The 19,882-nt window shown below is 57.8% G+C and overlaps 1 protein-coding gene across 6 annotated transcripts in view; it reads right to left on the minus strand.

Moving 5' to 3' along the window:
- Positions 1-19,882, minus strand: part of CASZ1 (castor zinc finger 1) — a 183,646-nt gene that overhangs the window by 58,536 nt on the left and 105,228 nt on the right. The window contains exon 2 of one of the 6 annotated variants that reach the window (XM_040533266.1): positions 6,984-7,138. The exons of the other annotated variants lie outside the window; for them this stretch is intronic. Within the exon in view, the coding sequence (XP_040389200.1) occupies positions 6,984-7,002 (19 nt within the window). The 5' untranslated portion in view covers positions 7,003-7,138. The remainder of the gene's footprint in view (positions 1-6,983; positions 7,139-19,882) is intronic. 6 annotated transcript variants of the gene reach the window in all.

Genomic DNA, 19,882 nt, shown 5'->3' on the forward strand with positions numbered 1-19,882 from the left:
CCCCAGCCCGGCCCCTGTGCGCCCCCGGCCCCTGTGCCCCCCACACCTCAAGGCAAGGAGCGCGTCGGCGAGCGTCCCGCTGGAGCCGGCGTCCCCGCGGCGGGAGCGTGCCGGGCGGGGGGTCTCTGCCTCTCCCTCGCTCGCTCTCTTCCGCTCGCATCTTTTCATGAACTCTATTTCTCTTTCCTTTCTGAAAACAACTGAGCTGTAAATACTGTTTAACCTTCTTCCCCCCTTCCCCCCTCCCCTCCGCACTATAAAAACACAAATATGCCATAACTCAGCTGGCTCAGCCGCCGCGCCTCCAACATGCCCTGCTCCAGGCCTCTCAGGAAGGTCATAACAAACGACTTTCCGATTCAGTGCTCCTGAAATAATTTTGTGTATTAAAACCTGAATCTGCACTTTCTGGACCGAAAGCCTCTCTTAATTATGGCAAGCGTCCTTGGGATGGACAGTGATCCTTCACCGCGGCACCGCCAACCAACCGGAGAGGCAGCCGGCTGCCGGCTCCCCACCGCCGCCGCCCCCTCCCACCGCCACCCAGCCCACGGCCCCCCTTGCTCCCTCGCCCCCCCGCCTTCCCTTTGCCCAATCTGTTTTCAAAGTGTGTCTGTCCTTTATTAAATTGTTTTCTTTTCCACATTATCAGTTGCCATGGAGACCTCATCTCTCGGATTATTTGAATTTCATTATATCTATTGATTTGGGAGCATTTCATCTTTTTTATTGTTTTTCTGTCAATTTTCAAAACGAATAACCATCTAATTTGCGTCAGTGCTGATTATGTTTGTCCCTCAATAGAGGTCGGCAGCTGCGTCGGGGAAACAAATCAATGGGAAACCATCATAAACCTCCCCAGTACAATCTCCAGGATATGTGGGTGACATTCCACGCCTGCGAGGAACACTCATCATATCCAAACTTCTTTCTCTCCTTTTTTTTTTTTTTTCTTCCCCCCTCTTTTTTTTTTGTTATTTCCCCCTGTGGCTGGCTCCACGGGCCGGCGGCAGGTTGTGTTTAAAATCGTATATATTTTACACACATCCATGTGCACTTCTGGACGCACCGCATTTTCAGACAGGGAGGGGACCCGGGTGGGAAGAGAGGGAAGGAATTTTTTTTTTTTTGGTGAGAAAGAAGGGAAGAAAAGGATGACGAGGGAAAGAAAAAGAGGGAAAAGTGGATCGGGATTGCAAATTGCTTACTATGTTTTTTTTTTAAATAATTTATGCAATTTTAAGCATTTATGTATAAATTTTTTAATAAGCCACCCTGGAGCAAAATAGCCATTAACATCCCGACGTCCTTCTGTCCAATGGGCTCGTGTGCAGGATCAATTTCCAAGAGTACTTTCCTTTTTTTTTATGACATGATAAAATGCTTTTAAAGCAACTTACACAAATATGGAAATTTTTTTCCCCTCCTCTTTTTTTTTTTCCTCTTTTTTTTTTTTTTTTTTTTTATAACAGCCTCCACTTATTCACCAGGGAGAGCGAGCGAGCGAGCGTGTGTGTGTGTGTGTGTGTGCTGGGGAGGGCAGTTGGCAGAAGGATAGACCCAGCCCTAACTGGAACGGACCTGCCTGTCCTTCTAACAAGGGCATAAACTTTCATTAGCGATGCACACAGTCAAAGGCAATTTAGGGAAACGCGCTGTACAGAAAAGGAAAACCTCAGCGTTTTTATACAGCGGCTCCTTGGCTCCGTCCAGGGGGCTCTATCCTTGAGCTCAGCTCGCGCTCGCCAGCCAAAGTGACCCCACCGGCCGGGGGGAGGCAGTGGCCGGGCAGGGGACGGTCCTGGGGCTGCGTGGGGACACCGGCACCCAGCCCCTCGCCCCACGGCCGCCCGGAGCAGCCGCTCAATGTCACGTCTGGCCGCAGCCAGGAGGACGCAGGGAGGCCCACGGGTATCTGTTGCTTCCAAGCTTTGGCCCCTCCAAGCCAACGCTCCCCGGTCCTGGCTGTGCACCCCGGCGAGCAGCTCGCCGCCCCGGGCGCCCCTTTGGGGCATCAGTTACAATCCGGCTCTGCGCAGAGCCGACAGATGTGTCGCTGCTGCTCCTGTTTCCACAGGGTATTTCGGCTCGTTATTTTCGCAGCTGGGACATGTTCAGCCTCACGCAGGAACCTGGAAAATGCCATTCCTAGCGGGACGGCTCCTGCCGCCGGCCCCGGGCGGGCACGGCTCTGCGGGGAGGGCTGTGGGCACGCCAGGGGAGCGAGGCGCTCCATGGGGTCCGACAGCTGGCACCACAAGCAAGAAATGAGAGCAAAGCACCCAAGTCTTTGGGGCTGAAGACCATCCAGGTTGAAGACCCGTCCACATGGCTGTTATTTGCTTTGACACACGGCCCTGCCACTGATTTCCTAATGCACGACACTTGCAGGGGCAGCGCAGACCCGGAGATTTAATCCTTGCATTTTTCTGGGACCCTCCAGAGCCCCGTGCCCGTGCACACTGGGCATGCACCTGCCCCACGGGCAACGCTTGGGGGCATTGGAACGAGCCAAAAAAAGAATAATAAATAATAAAAAAAAAATCAAATCAAGGGGCAGGCAATGCTCAGCTGGAAAAACACAAAGTGCCGAGAACAGCAAAGCCAATCAATAACAATCACAGCCCCGGCAGCGGGCGAGGGAAGCGTGAACTGTTTTGGCCTGCTCCCTGCACGCTTGCCCACTGGGGACAACACGGCCCCAGCACCGCGCTCCCCTGAGCCCCGCAGTGAGCCCACGGCTCCTGCTCTGCTCACAAACTCCGTGAGAGCGAGGGGCTCTGCAGAGAGAAGCAGGACTCCTGGAAGGGGGCTGGCGCTGGGAAAGATCCTTGCTGTCCCCAAAGGGCCAGATCCTGACACCCCGCATCCTCCTACCCCTACCCGTTGTGTCCCCTTCCCCTCCCAGCCCATGTGCGGAGGGGACACGCGAAGCCTGTCGGGACACGGATGGGGCTCTCCCTTCTTCTGGTCTTGGGCCCCGAGCCGGGGAGCTCACCGCAGCAGCAGCGAGGTCGGCGGGAGTGGAGAGGTTTTCACATCATGTACATCGCTCCGTGCTGTCTTGTCTATAGGCAGCGCTAAATATAGCCAAGCCCAACCTGGAGGTGACTTCGGCGCGGTGACACGGGGACACTGGGCACTGCACGGGCACCCTGCGCTCCCTCACAGCAAGACAGACATCGACAGGCCTGGCATGGCCTCGGGGCCGCCCGTGAGCCCCAAGACATGTCCCTGCTCCCCTTCCCTCTTGGGGCCCGTCCTGGTCACCACGCAAAGCTCACATCCAGGCCGAAGCCCAAGAAGTGCCACGGCCTCGGGGCAGGCCAAGTGGGGTGCCAGGGAGGTGCCAACACACCGGGCAAAGGCAGGCAGCATTTTCTAAGCCAAAAGTCCATTTTTTCCCCGGGACGCAGACCCTCTTATCTCTGGCGTGCCAGCATCTGTTTCAGCACAGCTACTTAAAAACTTAAACGGTGGAGGAGGCGCTGAAGAGAAGGGGAAAGTCTCTCGTGTGGGTCAGAATAATTAGACTGAGCTCAAATTGGCTTTAGGCATCTGCTGCTGCCTCCGAGCACCAGCAAGCCCTGCTGCTTCCATCAGCATCTCCTGCCCGCGGAGCAGAGGGGACCGCGGCGTGCCGAGCGTGGGGCATCGCTGGGAACGGGGCCGGGTCGGCAGGAGCCATAAAACCTCCTCACCCCGCTGCCGTTAAAGCCAGGAGAAAAGAGGCCAGACAGCGAGATTGAGATGAGCCATTTCCCCAACAAACTCGCTTCCCTTTTTTCATTCGCTCCTTTCTTTTTTTTTTCCCCCTTTAACTGTCATTAAAATAACAAGTTTCTGTTACAGTCTAAACATTCCCACATTGTATAAAGGGTTATGTTACACCAGAGTCACCGCCGGGCCCAGTGTTTGCACAGAAACCTCACTGCAGGTCCCCCCTCCTGACGAAGTGACTTATTAAAGTTTAAACAGTAATTAACAGAACAATAAAAATAAAGGGATGTTTGGGGAGTCGTAGTGCACACAGGGTTTTTGGCAGTGCCAGCACTTTTCAGTGCCCTGCGCTGGCAGCAAAAAACGGCTGTGAAAAACCAGGGGAGAGCTCGGGAGCTCCGAGCCAGGAGGGGGCCGGGGCCACGGCACGACCCCAGCCCCGTGTGAGGGTGCAGGGGGGACACAGGGAGCAGGACAGGGGGACGGGGACTCAGCGCTTGTCACCAGCCCTGCCCTGGGGATGTGAGGCTGAGAGCCTCCCTCTGCTCTGGCTCTGCTGAGGTTCCTCTGGACGAGCCCCCAGGACCGGAGTTTTGGGAATTGTGTCTCTGAGAGCGGGCCTGGGCTCTGGGGAGATGGCTCGCCTTGGGAGAGAGCAGCCAGGAGGAAACTCAGCTCAAGAAGATCTTGCAGCAGGGTGAGCTTGGGGGGCTGGAGGAGAGCCCCCAGGAGCTGCCCCTTGCTTGGGACCCCATGGAGCAACCCGTCCCGGTACAGGATGGCTTGGAGCTGCCCATCTGACAGCACATGAGCAATTTTGGGGCCACTCCTGCTGCAGAGCCCCGATCCCAAGGCAAGCACTCCCCCGGCCAGCAGGACACAGCCCCTGCCTCTCCACCACAGCAGGCCGGCCTCGTGGGGAGCCTCGTGGCTCACCGGGGCTCCAGCAGGAGCAAAACCACTTCTTCTCCTGCTTCCTTCCCAAGCCAGTCGCTCGCCTTGCCCAGGATGAGCTCTAGAGCATGTGGGTAGGGTTTCAGCTTAGGTTGTCAGCCCTCCCTGTTACCCAACACGCAGCAATGCAAAAAGATCTCATTTGAAGATATTTTTGGTGCCTATTGTAACTATTCGCCAATGTTTGCCTTAGTAGCTCGCAGTGCTCGTTGGCTCTAACCCTGACGGGTGACTCAGTACACACAGCATTGTGCAGCCCCATGTTTGCTAAATCTCTTCCAGTACAACCGCTCAGTTTGCAAATAAAAAGACAGCTCCTTATGGGTGGATCTCCCGTGCGGCGTGAACTCGGGGAGCGCTGCCTCCAGCCCGCTCCCACCAAGCCTTCCCCCAAATCCCCTTCCCTGCTCTGCTGGGGTCCAGGAGGAGGCCGAGCCCCCTGACACTGCCACTGCTGGAGCCGCAGCAGCTCTGCCTACTGCAATAGCATCCACACGGGATGCCCCGGACGTCCCCTATCTCGCTGGGACACGTCACCTGAGCGAGCACTGGTCCTGCACATTCATCCTGCACTGAAAACGTCCCCAGACGCCACTGACTTGGCGTTAGAGCAGTCCAAGCAGTCCATTCCTTCTCTTGGGTTCCTCTGCTGGTGCCAAGGACTCTGTCACCTGCTCCCCCAACGGTGCACTAGGCGCCTTGCTTCTGCAGCTGCTGTGGGCTTCAGGGCACAGGGACCAAGAAACAAGGCATGTTTCAAGCTCCTCGGACTCAACGTGGCTCGCTCTACTTCCAGCAGCTCGGTGGTTTCCAGCTCACCATTATCACCCGCAAATAACCATCAACATGGTTTACCCCGCGGTCTGGGAAAGGCAACAGCTCAGCTCCTCAGCTCTCAAGAACCGGAGGAAAGTGTTAAAAATGTGACTTCCCAGGCAATTACCAACAGTGAGTTTTAATAAGCTGTTTTCCAGGCACCAGGGGAGTGAGGGACATGGGGAATCAGACGGTACGGGTCTGAATTCAGCCTGGTTTCGGAGGTGCAGGTTTAATAAGCCATGAGGCGAGCCTGCACTAGCAGCGGCAGCCCTGCGAGCGGGTGCCGGAGTGGGGGGCTGCCATCGGCGGGTTCAGAATTAATGAAGCCAAGACCTTGGCAACCTCCCTGATTTTCCTGCGTTCTGGTGTAAATTGATAAACTTGCCTGGTGCTCCAGGGAGGAGGTGAGATGGAAGGAGGGGGACGCATGGAATCCTTTCTCTCTCACCTCTGGGTTCTAAGTGGGTCCCAGCAGATGAGCTGCAAGCGTGACACGGGGCTGTCCTCCCCGTCCTGCGCCCGGCTTTCCCACCCAGGCCGTCCCCACAAACACTGTCCTCAGCCCTGCTCCGCACACCCCTCCGATACAGCCACGGACTGCGAGACCCCGGTCCACCCTGTTAGCACCCGCCTGGGCTCGGCTGCTGCTTTCAGCCAGCAACACCATCCCCTCTTCGCCCCAACTCTTCTATTTCAGGGTTTCTATTTTCTTGGTGGAAATTAAGAGTAACTGGCTTGTTCAGACCTGCCCTTGGAGACAGTTCCCGCAGAAAGCCCCCGAATCCATCACAAGCAGGGCAACCTCTGCCTGGAACACGCTGGAGACTGGAGCCTCCAGCTCTGCCTCCTTCCCTCGCTGCCCACGGGGCGCACGGAGCTGCAGGCAGACCCCGGCGCTGCAGCGAGACCCTGCCGAGGGACAGCAGCTCCACAGCCCCCCGGAGCTTCAGCTCCCTGTGTCTCCGCCGTGCCTCGCCCCCGATCGTCTCCTCTTTGGAGGTTTCAAGGTTTCTCCGACCTGACGTGAGCTGAGCTGCCTGTCTGCTCTCTGAAGGACTCTGCTGCCCCAGACTGAGGATGAGCGGCTCACCTCCAGTCCCCAGCACGAGGCGAATCAACACGCGCTTCCCAGACATGTCAAACACCCCAGACGCTCTGAGCCCGGTGCCTCGGCTCTCCTCCACTAGACCCGCCAGGCTTCATCCCCCTCAGCCTGCTCTGATGCTCATGTCACTCCGCTAAGCTCAGAAGAATGATTTCCCTAGCTGACACCCCAGCAGTGATGGGAAAGCTGAGCTTATGGCTTTCCAACCCCACTCACATCAAACCGAGAGGAAAAGGCACGCCACCCAGCTCCGAACTTCTCATCCCATCCTCCCGGCGCCAGGACACGCTCAGCTCCTGGCTGTGCTGGAGGCAGCGAGGGGCTGCGTGTTGAGCAGGGACAAGGTGTAAAACAAGAAGAGAGGGGGCCCCAGGTCAGCACTCACGTGCATTTTCCTCAGCCATGTCTAAGGAGCCTTGCAGTCAGAACGGGGCACGGCTCTGCACGGGGGTCTCAAGCATTGTCACAAGGCAGAAAGAAATTGTGCACTTCTTTCCAACACGTTGCTCAGGACGTCTCTACAGCAATGCCAGTAACTGCCTGTAGGGAATGTTATGTTAGAAAATTATCTAATGCACTCTTAGTCATCTTGTCTTGCAATCTGAAGAAGGAAATAGGAGCAGCCAGCACAGTACGACCCCGCTTCCAGACACCACTGCCTTTAGATACCATTATCAGTGGTAGCCTGGTCCACGTCCCAGAACTCAAGCTCTTTCTGTTAGCGGGCCATGAAATTATTTAGACTATTCTTGATATTACATTCTGTTGTACTTGCAATTAACACGGGGGATCAGCAGTGCCCCATCCTGTGGTCCCCGTGTTTGGCTGAATGCACACTTCGGGGCGCTCGGTCTGCACCTAACCCTGCTCCTGCTGGGTTTAGGGGAGGACGATGCTTCATTCGGGGCAGCAGATCTCAATACATCAGAGATTTTAATCCTTATATATATGAAATGCAATGTGGGAACCAGCGCTCTAAAATCTGGGTCTTGCCTCCTTTTTTTTTGCAAAGGACTTCTAACCACCAGCAGAAAGTCTACTGGCACACTCAGCCTTCAGCACTATCTTCAATCAGGGACGCCTAATTATACCCATTATGCTGATGAGGATGCACTGGCACGATGCTACGCGTTCGCGAGGCTCCGGATACGAAGCGAATCAGTGGCAAGGATGGAAATAAAGCCGAGAATCGTGGCGACGGGCTCCTCACCCACTGCAGCACGGCTGGCCATGGACTAGACCACGACCTGCCCACGCCAGCAGGTTCGGGAGCTGCGGGGGGGCATCCACCCAGCCACCTAACAGGGTGGAAGTCTCTCTCCTGGGACTGAGGTGCTTGGGGATCCTCAGGGAGCACCCACGGGAGCTGGCCCAAGGGTTGGGCACCCAGCTCACCGCACGGGAGACATCCAGCAGCCAGAGCATCGGGGCTGAGCCACCAGGAGTCCTGCAGCCGTGGCGGGGATGGATCATCTGCTACTCCGAAGCAGCTTAATCGCCCTCCCTGCATGTGGGTCCTCGCCGCGAGGGCCAGCCTGATCTGTCTGCGCATTAACCATCCCCTAGAACGCAAAGCCCCGAGATCTTCCTGGGCATCGGGGCCAGCCTTTGCCCTGCCCTCTCCCTGCCAGGTGCTGGGTGCTTGGGTTTAAGAAAGGCAGCAGAATCCCTCGGGATTGAGAGTCATTACATAAACAATACAATAGGATCACGGCTGTAATTGTAAAAGCGCCTCAAGTCTTGGCACTGGAGGCTGCCGCAGCGAAGGCCTCTAAATGGAGACCCAAACAAAACAAACAAAAGCCCCAACTCTGTCAGCACTTAATGAACAATAATAAATAATAAATAATAACCCTAACAGCCGACCTAGCAAGACAGATGTGAAACACCGCAGCGGCTCGGAGGAAACGCTGACCCTACAGCAGCTGCCTTCCCTCCCTGTGTTGCAGAGCGTTGGGCCAAGGCCACCAGGTACTTGTAGGGTTAGGGACAGGGGGAAAAGCTGGGTCCCGGAGAAGAGCAGGTCCCTCGTGAGACGTGCAGAGCGGTGGCCCTGGCACCTCCTGGGCTCAGGACCTTCACCTGCTGCGCGAGCACACCAAGTCGTGCCTCGCTCTCCTTACTGCCGGAGCTCTCTTTAAGCGCTGACAGCAAAAAGAAGCAGATGGAGCTGAGCAAGGGAATCCAGGTAGGTGTGAGCCCAGAGCCTCCTCTTCCCAGCACCAGCACCAGCACCAGCACCAGCACCACCTCGACTCGGAGCCCCCACCTGTGCTGGGTGAGCTGAGCTGCGGCAGGACACCGGGAGCGCCACTTGGCAGGACCGGGGGCTGGAACAAAGGGCCTAATTTAAGTATTTTTATAACCCGGTGCTTGTGACAGTGGGTTTAGCAGTTGCCAGCCATCTGGAATAAAGAATTACAGCCACCTCCCCTAATCCTATATTGCCTAAACCCTAAAGCTGGTTATGGTGCAAGGATGAGGCAGCAGGCTGGGAGGAGGCAGCGATGGGAAGGGGGGGGTGGAGAAGGGACCACAGGAAAATTCTCCAACTTATCTCCTTTTCCTGGGGGGTGCCAGGTGGTCCCAGATGCACCAGAATTAATTTTGCTGGGAATCAAGTGAGGACGGGGTGAAGAAAAAGGGGGGGAGAAGGGAGGAGAGGAGCCCTCCACACCCACAGCATCGCATGCACCGCACACACACACACACACACGCACACAGAGGCTTACTGGTCCGCGCAGGGCTGTCAGGTAAATTAGATCTGAAAGCTGACAATTTCTGACCATATTTCCTTGATTATTTCAAACAAATGCACACCAGCCGCTGTAAGGAGATTAAAGTGACATAAACGTCCCGAGTGGGAGGAGGGAGGGCAGAGAATTCAGGTCACCCCCATCCGTCCCCCATTTGACAGCCGCTATATCGCTATCCAATCCAATAAAAAAATCCCCCCCTTTTGCTTTAATTAATTTTACAGCTAGCTTGCTTAATTACTTTCAATCAAAATCCTCCTGCCATCGCAAAATTAGAGATGGTTGAGCTCCATTAGCCTAAATTCTTCATTTCCATATAGAAAGAGGCTCCCTCGGCAAAGCCAAGAGGGCTCCCTCCTGCTCGGGCTGCCACCGGACAGACGCCCGTCCCTCTGTCTGCCTCTGGTTCCTCGGGAGAGGTGGGGGAGAAGGAGACAGCCTTGTTCTGGCCACCACCTCCCACGGAGCATCTCCTTGTGAGCCGGGGACGCAGGAGGTCCCCTGCTCTGCCTTCCCACGGCCATGCTGGGACCAAGCTCGGCATCGTCACCGCACGCACGGGTGGGCATCGCCACCTCTGCTGGACGCACGGACAGGGCGTTGGGGGTCACAGGGGCAGAACCCCTTGTACCTGCCCACTGGGTGCATGGACAGGGTGTCGGGGGGAAGCAGGGGTAGATCCCCTTGTATCTGCCCGCTGTGGGGCTTGGTGCCTCCCCTCGGAGCAGCTGGCACCGACCGCTGCCAGGAGCACAACACCGCTGCCCGCGGAGCCACGACGTGCCTCTAACTGCTGCGTGCACCACTAGCACCTCTCTCCTGCGAACCCAAACCATGAGCTGTCCCACTTCGGCCCATCTCAGAGCAGTCCCAACTGGTCCCGTGTCCACAAAACCTCCTCAGAAGCGCAGGGAGTGGCAGCAATAAAGCCGTGTGGAGCTGGAAGGACGACAAGAACCCCAGGGGAGCAGAGAGGCCGGGCACAGGAGCAAGCCCAGGGAGGAGCCGGGCGTGGAGGAGGAGCAGCAGCTCCTCTCGAAGGACTGCGGGCATCGGGAAGCATCACCTGGCCCAGGCCAGTGTCACGCTGCAGCACGCGTCCCTCTCTTCCTCCCCACTTTCCTATGGCCTCCTCCTTTCCCATCTCCCTACACTTCTTCCAGACCAATGGTCTTCGCTGCATTTTACGCGGGCACAAAGCCCTGGGAACTGTGTGGTCGCTCACCATGGGCAGCGGAGCTTGGCCCTGGCTCCCAGCTCCCTGGAGGGACAGGGCAGCAGCCCTGTCCCCACACTGTCCCACCCCACAGAGAGCTCAGGGGGCTCCCAAGAGTGAGGAGCCCAGCTCCTGCCTGCTGCAGGGAGGACAGGTCAACCCCGCGCTTTGCAACAAAACCAAGGCAAACACAGACCTATTTTGTTTATAAGCTTAAAACTGAATCCAATGGCGCATCTACCTGGGGATTTTAGATTAAATGGTTTAAGAAACTCAAATAGGCTTTTTAATCCGGTCAAATAAAAAGAGCCCCAAAGAAGCAAAGAATTCACCCTGCCGAGCGAGGCTGATGCCAGGCAAGCACGGCTTTCTTACGCTCCACAACTCCTCCCCACCCTGGCATGGGACATGGTGTATTTGCCAAAATCTGGAAGCTCAGGATCCGCCCTGTTTAGGGCTCAGGCAGGCTTCACTTTCCCAGGGCCGACCCACTCGTATCACGCTTTCCTCATCCTCTCGGTGTTCCCTTACGCCGCTGTCTGGGCCCTTCCCCCAATACCTGGCAGCCTGCACAAGCACGGTGCCAGCCCTGGCTGCATCACCAGCACCAAAAGCAGCCCAAGAGAAAGCCCCAAAATCCCCAAGCCCCGTGCCACGTGTCCATTTGGGCACTGCCTTTCCCACGATGACCTCCCTGAGTGCTGCACGTGAGGCCGAAGAGCAGATGGGGGCTGATGGGGGAAGCGCCAAGGCAGAAGGAGGGGACACCAGCTCTGCGTGAGCCTGGGGAGCTCCTAAAACTCCCAGAGCACCACATCTTCCTCCTCCCGGTGCCCCGTCTCACTGCCTGTTCATCCAACACCGTCCCCTGTCCCCCACTGCCGCTGTTCAGCCCCGGAAAGGCTCAGGAACGTCCTTCCCCTCCACGTGCCCCGCGATGAAATTCCCGACTTGTGTCTCGCCTGCTCCAATGCTCAGAGCAGCCGGGACAATAGAACAGAGAGGCCCTAAATCCACCAGACTCACCCTAAATAGCGATGGCCCATAATTTCGCCTGACATCCAGGAGCTTGTTATTCTTTCCCCTCGTCGCCTGGCTGGAGCTGTTCAGACCCATCAGTGTTATTCTATGCATTAAACGGGGAAAAAAAACCACGACCCAACAACAACCCGGAGACTTTTCCAGCCTGCCCAGCACGGGCCGAGGGGGCGGCATCCCCACTTGGGCTGGGGGTTGAAAAAAGGGGAACCGATGCCTGAAACCCAGACCAGGGGAACAGCGCAGGGGTCCCGCAGAGCCCCCCAGCATCTCCTTCCCTCAGCCCCCAGCCCTACAAGGCTGCTGCAGCCTTTTTTTTTTTTCTTCTTCCAGGCCGGTTCCAGCTGATTAAGGACCTGCAACAGGATGTAGGGATTACAGCGAACCTGGCTCCGGATCAGCCGGGGCGCGGAGCCAACGGAGCGAGCGAGGATTGCCCCCAGCCTGGCTGCCAAGCCGGCACTCGTCCTGCTGGGAGCCTGCGAGGGCCGGAGCTCGGTGCTGGAACAAGGCCCCTGCCCTCGCTGGCTCTGCCGGGGAATGGCCCCAAGCCCACGCTGACGAACGTGCCCGCAGGAAGGGATGAGGGGATGGATGAGCTGTGGCTCACGGGGCTTGCTGGAGAGGGAAAAACCCCTTAGGGACTGGCTCGGCGTGCCTTCGCCCCACGTGAAATGGTGCGGGGAGAGGGAGAACGGCGACCTTCCACCCGAGCTGGCCATGCCGTGGGATTCCTGGTCCATGCTGCACCACACGGAGCTGCCAGTGGGCCTCCCTCCTGCAGCAACACGAGGCAAAAATGCCCCGGGCTGAGTTTTTAATCCAGGAAGAAGTGATCAGGGAAGGCAATAATCTCAGCTGGCACACGGAGCCAAGCAGGGGCTTGCTTCTGGGGAGCCATCGAGAGCAGAATTAGCTCCGAGGAGACTCGGGGGCTTTTTTTTTTTTTTTCTCCTTCTGCAAACACTGATCCCTGCTTGGACCAGCAGCAGCCCCCAGCACCTTTCTCAAGCGCCTGTCACTGCAATGCCCAGCCGCTGCCATCCCCACAGGGGACATCTCCCCGTGCTCGGCTTTCCCAAGCCCCTCCTGGACGGGTGCAGGAGGGCTCGTGGCCACGAGAGCAGCCCCCGGCTCCGACCTGGAGCTCTCAGCCTCGAGCCCTGCGTTCACCGGGTCCAGACGAGCCCTGGCAGTGGGGAGGGGGCCGGTCTGTCCATCCATCTGTCCGTCTGTCCAGCAGGCTCCGTGGCGCTGCCCACCAGACCCATCGCGGCGGAGAAACTCCGGAGTCAGCTCCTGCCGGCCTGGGGCTGCGGGGGGAAGGCAGGGCTCGATATTGCAAGCGGAGGCCGCTGGGATACCATTGAAAGCTGCTAAATATGACCAGGTTAGCACTTTAGTCTTTAATGGCAGGTCACCATTAATAAACCCAGGGCCCCAGGGTGCAGTACAGAGCCTCCCTCCCCCCCTCTCCCCGAAATACTCATTTCATTAACTTCACTGCGCGCGGCGCTCAGCACCTGTCAGAGGTTCGGCAGCCAGGAGCTGGCCGAGGGTTAAGGACATCTCGCGGCAGAGCCACCCGCTCCCTCTGCCTTCCCTCCTTCCCCCCAGGGAGCCACACCAGGGGGCACAGCCCCATCCCATATGGGCAAGGGCAAGGGCATCCCCAGCCCTGGCCCCTCGCCGGCCACTGGGAAGTCACTTTGTGTCACCACGCCTTGCTTCTTCGGGGCAGTGACAGCGGCACTGACGGCTGCAGCGGGGAGGAAGGGCAGAGGGGAATTGCCTCGGATGCGGGCTCTTGTGAAATAGAGAGAGCTGTGCTAACAGTAAGGGCCAGATCCTGCCCAAGGGGGTGCTGGGGTGGCGCGGGGGATCACCCCAGGACACGAGGTGAACGCGGCCGTTGCGGCTAAGCGGGGCCACCCGTGGCCTCGGTCCCCATGGCCACAGCAGGAGGATGGGGAAGGACGAGGCGTAAGGACAGGGCTGTGCTCCACCTGCTTTCACCGTGACGCCGGCGGTTTCCTGGAGGGAAGGTGGGAGGGGAGGAGGGACAAATGGATGCCCCAGCTGCCAAAAATCCCATAGCAAGTCTCTATCGATCTGCCCTACTTGGCAACTCGAGCTGCAGCCACCGTCTGTGGTGCCAGATCAATACAACCTGGGCGGACGGGGCGGGAGAGGCACTTTTATGGGAAGGCGAAGCCTTCAGGGGGAAGTATTTTGATTTTTAGAGCGCCAGCAGAGTCAAGGAAGAGAAAACACCCAGACTCAAGCTGCAGTTTAGCTTGGAGTCACTTCAAATACCTGCTGAGTCCTTTGCACTGGGGCCCCGTGACCTCCTCATGGGAGCTGCCCCGGCCTCGCTGCCCACCCACCGCAGCCCCTCGCCTGCCCCAGGTGCTCTCAGCATGGACACGAGGGGACGGGGACAGGCTGGAAGCCATCGAGACCCCCAGGAGCTCCTTGTTGTGCACAGGGGAGCCGATGACCGCCCCCGAGCCCTTCTGCCTTTTGGGCCTGGAGACCGCTTTCCTCTGCACGGCTCGCGTAGCCGGCCACGACCACGAGCCCTGGAGCCCCGGTGACACCGACATGGAGCAGAGCTCCGTGTCCAGACGCCCTGCTCCCCGCAGCACTGAGCTCGCTTCGTGCCCCCGTCCCAGCAGGGCAGGTGAGGGAGGTTTTCCCGTCTCAGGGCCCGGGTGCCTCGATCCCGTGGCTCCAACGAGAGGCGTCCGTGAGGGGACGGCGCGTCGGGCGTCACCTCCAAACGCCCTTCGGACGGACAGGCCGGGCGAGCGGGAGGGAATCTGCAGTTGTTCCAAAGCTTCTTGCTCAGCACAACAACTGTTGCGGTCCTTTTAGCACAAACCCAGCAACTGTTCCCAAAAGCACGGCCTGCTCAGCTCCCAGACTTTAAAAAAAAAAAAAAAAAAAAAAAAAAACCAACAAGCAACAAGCGATCTCCAAAACGCCGGCTTCTGAGTCAGGGCAAAAATGTTATTAACAAAAACATCACTCAGGGGTGGGACACCTGCTCCCTGACAAGCAACTGGCCCGGCTGCCCGCGGTTAGCGAGTTACATCAGGCCCCAAAAAGAGACAGGGAAGGGAGGGAGAAGGGGAGAGAGTGGAAAAGAACAGACAGAGGGAGGATGACAGCAGCGGGGAGTCACGGAGACAAAGAGGAGCGAGAGAAGGGGAAGCAGGGGAAGAAAAGAGCAAGTGCGAGAGCATGTGAGAGACGGAGCAGCAGCGGGGGAAGCGGCACGGCGCGCTGCGAGCGGCGGGCGCGCAGCCCGGGGCGGGAGCGCGGGCGGGCGAGAGCGGCTGCGAGCGGCTGTGCATATGGCAGGGAGCGAGCGGGGAGGAAGAGAGGAGTCGGAAGGGGGAAGGAGGCTGCGAGGGGAGAGAAAGCTTGGGAAGTGTCACCAGGAAAACAGGGAGGGAGGGAGGAACGAAAGGAAAAGTGCAGGCCAACAGGCAAGTCTGGTGAAGTGAGGGGCAGCGAGGGAAGGAGCGCTTGGGATGGGGAAGGAGGATGTGAGGGTCGGGGGAGAGAGCAGAGGGGACGGGAGAAAGGGACAGAAGAGAAAAAAGGAGTAAGAGAAACAAACAGGGGGGAGGGAGAGAAAGATGTCTATTAAAAACCTCAGTGCATAACACAAAATGTCAGGGTTTATAGCTTCATTCTTGGCATTGCTGGTACTGAGAACCCCACACAGAAATGTCACTGCTTGTCATGTTTAATCACCTGCTATTTGTTAACACCTTCGCTGCGAGGAGTCTGCCCCTCACCCCTTGCAGGCTTTCCTTTTGGAGGAGAAACCGCGAAAACAAGGCTCTGCCTCCCAGCTGCCCACGGACAGCGTCAGCAGAGCCCAGGGCCAGGGGCACGGCGCTCTCGGTCCTGCGGGGGTCCCCAGCTGGGCCGCTCGGGGACACTCGGTGCCATGGGGCAGGGGACTGGTCTGCACCAAGAGACGCTGCTGGGAGGCCAGTGAGGCCAGTTTGTGGGCTGCAGGACAGGGAATGCAGACAGGAGCGGAGGGGAGGCTTGGCGAGGGTACCAGCCCTCCTCGCTGCTCCCCCATCCCCGCACACCCACCCTGCACAGCCCGCACTGAAGGGCTCCAACACACACACGTATAACAAAATCCCCGAAATCCCTGCAAGCCTGGAATTCTCCGATCTGTTTGCTTGAACAGCAACTGTCACACGAAAGCAAACATCCAAAGCTGTTAAACGTGCGGTTGCAGTTCCTTGCCCTGGCACCCGCGCTGGTGGCTTTGCTCCGGCTGCTCTCAGAGCCTCGGACCCCTGCCCTGTTTTTATGCCAGTTTTCCCCCGTGTCAGGCTGACTGCACGCTGGCTGGCTGACATCATGGCATGCTGCAAGAGGAATTACTTCGAGGTCATCCCTAGACAAGACTTTTCCCTACTATCTCATGCACCCCAACTGGACAGAAATCCAAAAGAGCAGCAGGGCTCACCCATAGGAGCGGGAAAAATCTAATTCTGTGCTTTTCAGGCTCACCCAGCGAAATAAATCATCCCCCCACCCAAAGGAAGAAAAATTTAAAGATGTGCACGCAAAGGTGACTAGTGCAGCCCTCCTGTTTTAACCACAGAACAGTTAGCAGTGCTGTCTCAACACAAACGCGGGCTCGGCTTCAGCTCGCTCCTCACCCCACGCTCCCAACTGCTTAGGTCAGTGCGCGGCGCTTCGAAGTGCTGATGCCAGTGAAGCCGGACTTCCCCTCTTGGAAATCAAGAGAGTTTGGGGAGCTGAAGAAACGACACTACGAGGAGCTGGGAGGGAAACCTAACTGCACCCAAACTGTTGTTTGGGCATTCAGAGCCCCAAAGGCAGCGGAAGGCGCCAGGAGCCCAGGGACCCGCGCAGGGGTTTCTCCTCCTGCTCACTGCGATGCTTGGAGCTGCGTCGTGCCCCATACAACGGGGCAGCTGCACTGCTGGCTGCAGCTGCAGGGCCAAGGGGCTTCCCACTGCCGCAGTCATCAAGACGCTAAGGACAGGCTAGGGGAACATCCCGTACAGAAAAAAAAAAAAGTAAAACTGCAGAAAGCCAGCTCGTTTCTCTCCTGCCCCTGCCGTACGGTTTTTAAAGGCAGTTTAGACCTTCCAGTAGTGAGATGGAAAGGCTGGAGCCAAATGCAGCGGTTCTGGAAACCCAGAGTGCAGGCTTTACACCTCGGTCTCCAGCAGGGATGCGGCAGACGCTCACCCGGAGCCTGGTGACAGGGACACGTGCCCCTGTCCCAAGGACCCGCGAGGTCCAGGAGCCACCCCGAGTCCTATTCTGGGAACGGGAACAGCACACAGGCCTCCCGCTGGCCTCGCGCCAAGGATAAAATTCACCCTCCTGAACACGGGCCAAGATGAGCTAAAGTGACTACCGACTTTTGTTGCCCAACTTGAGGCACCTTAAATGGGCCTATTTTTCAAAGTGTCACTGCTCGGCATGGCCGAGGACCGGGCCTCTCTGGGACGTGTAACGCTACGTGGCCAACCACCGCGGGAACCGAAAGACCAATATTCCTCACCTTTGTGACTTCTCCCAGCCTGGCCAGGCCTTCTGGCTTTTTTTTCCCTTCCCCTCCCTTCTCCCGACTCTTTTCTTTTGCAGCTTTTTATGAATTTCTCCTAGCTTTCCTCCCTCTCCCCCCCTCAAGGTCACACCGCTCATTTCCACGTTGAATATTTACTCAGCGAGCCAGGTCCTTTCACAGGCGCTCACCACAAATATGCTTTCTGATAAAGTCCAGAGAAAAGAAACTATAAAACCCAAAGCAATGTCAGAAATAAATAATTTTAAAAATATATCCCAACAGGGCAACGTGGGGCTGTAAGAGGGTAAGAAACTGCAACAGAGGAAGCCAGCAGGTAAAACCCACTTGGAACGAGTTTACATCATTTCCCTGCATTTCCATGACTATTTCCTCGCTCTCTTTTCTTGTTTGCTTTTTCTTCCCCCCCATCCAGAGGCAGGACCCCTCAGCCCCTGGCTACATGCTCATTTGTGCCCACCAGCAGCCAGCCCCCCCCAGACAGGCAGTTTTCAGCTACGCAAAGTTTGCCCGTTCTCCCCGTGCCACCACCTGGGAGCAGCCTGCACAAAGCACACCCACCGGTCGTGCCCCACTTCCAGGAACTGCCGGGCCCTTCGTGAGGACATGGAGGGAGTCCTGGAGAGTTATTTTCGTGCTTAATTACTAAATCAGCTGACAGAGCAATCCCCCGGGCTGTCTGAAACGAAAAGCCCATGTCCGCCAGCCCAGGGCAGCTCTCCAGAGAGCCCAGCCTTCCTCGCCGCTTCGAGACGTGGCGTGTTTGGTAAGCACCCAACGCCAGAGAAACGAGATTTGGCCAGCACAATGTGATTTGGAAAATCCCAACCTCGGGCTTAAGAGCATCCAAGGAAGTTTTTAAATTACTCTTAGCGACATCATTTCAGCTTCCATCTGGCTGTCGGAGATGGCTACTGGCCCATCTGGGTGGCAAAACTGAGAAGTAAGGCTTTCACCCCACCTGCTCCCACCACACCAAGGAGCAGGGACCGAGCTCCCTGGGGGCATCCACACGTCCCCAGGGAGCCCGACTTCTCCTGGAGGCTGCAGGATGCACAGGACGGTGCCCGCTGTCGTGACACAGCAAGGTGTGTTTTTTGGGGTCCCAAGCTGCAAGTGCACGGCCGTGGTGCTTTGAGCAGCCCGTGCTGCTTTGCTGTGCTGGAGAAAACCGTGCAGAGCCGCGCTCGCTGGGACACCGGCACCGCTGACAGCGGTAGGAGCAGGAGTACCACGCGGAGCTATTATAAGAGCAAATGTTTGGGTCCTCCAGCATCATAGTAACTAAACAGAAACCGCAAGTTACAAGCATTTCCAGACGGTCGCAACCCTGAAATAACACAGACTTGCAGAAACGCTCTGATTTCAAGTGCTTTCTGCTAACTCGGCGCTAGCAGCGCGGGGACGGCGAGAGCAGCCCGCTGACGGCAGCAACGCCGTCCTAAGTGGCAGCGCACGAGGCGGCGTGGCGGGATGCTGCCGGGGCGCGTTGGCAGCCGGTCCTCTGCAGAGGTTGGGAAGCCAGCCGGGTGTCACCACGCCGCACAGGCTCCGGCGCCCCTGCCGCCTCCCTGGCACGGCCGGTCTCGTCTCGCTGCGTGCGGCTCGCCCTCCCTCCCTCCCAATGCGCACATGGCTTTAATGTTTTTATTACCTGTTTGACTCGCTGCCTTATTGCTTCTCCTCTTAATGGGGCTGTAACCGTGGAAACGAGGAATAAACGGCCACCAGAAAATGAGATGATTAAACAGGTCACCCTGGCAAAACAAACTCCGTGCTCGCACAGCCCAGGCTGCGTACGGCGGCTCCTGCCCAGGGGCCGGGGGGAGAGGGCGGCGGGGCCGTGGTGCTGCGGGAGGGAGCGCGGCACCCACGTGCCTCCCCGGGGAGCAGCGCGCTCGGCCCCAGAGGGACGATGCTCCGTGCCACCCAGGGCAGGCGTGTGAGAAGCAGCAAGATTTGCTTGGGGAAGGCAGAGGAGAGCGAGGACAAGACGCATCCATGTAACTAGGGAAAAAATAGCAACTATTATGAATATAAATAGGCTGGACTGAAATCAAAACACAAGTCTGAGACAAGTTGCTGTCCTCTGGTGTCCCCGCCGCTGGCGCTGCCCATGCCTGCTCGTGGCAGTCCCAGTGGGGCAGAGACCTCCCCTGCCCCATTGTCCCACGGCCCCACGGCCCCGCTCCTTGCTGCCAACGGGCTCGCTGGCCAAGCTGCTGGGACAGCAGGGCCCGGCCAGGCCCACAGGCGATGTGGGACATTGTAGAGCAAGTGCCTGGCATGTACCCGAGGTCTCGGGAGGCAGGGTTTGGCCACAGCCCTCCTGAGGGCTGGGGAGGACGCCGGTCCCCAGCAGCAAGGCCGGCAGAAGGCAGTGCGGCCGCCCGCGCGTCTGCGTGCCCCAGGGTGCTGACACCTGAACACCACGTCCCTCCCTCAGCCAAGCCAAGAGGCAGCATGGTGCAGACCGAAATGTTGTCGAAAACAAAAATAAAACCCCAAAATAAACACACCGCAATCAAAAAAGCACGATCCCAAACCATCATTCAAAGTAGCGAGGATCCTGCCAGCAGCCCCGTCCTGTCCCGACCTGCCCGAAGCCAGACTCGCTGGGTGCCGGCGGCCTGGGAAGAGGAGGCTCCCGGTACCAAGAGCAACGAATTCAG

Source organism: Cygnus olor, chromosome 21 (genome assembly GCF_009769625.2).
Source record: "Cygnus olor isolate bCygOlo1 chromosome 21, bCygOlo1.pri.v2, whole genome shotgun sequence".
NCBI classification, from domain to species: Eukaryota; Metazoa; Chordata; class Aves; order Anseriformes; family Anatidae; genus Cygnus; species Cygnus olor.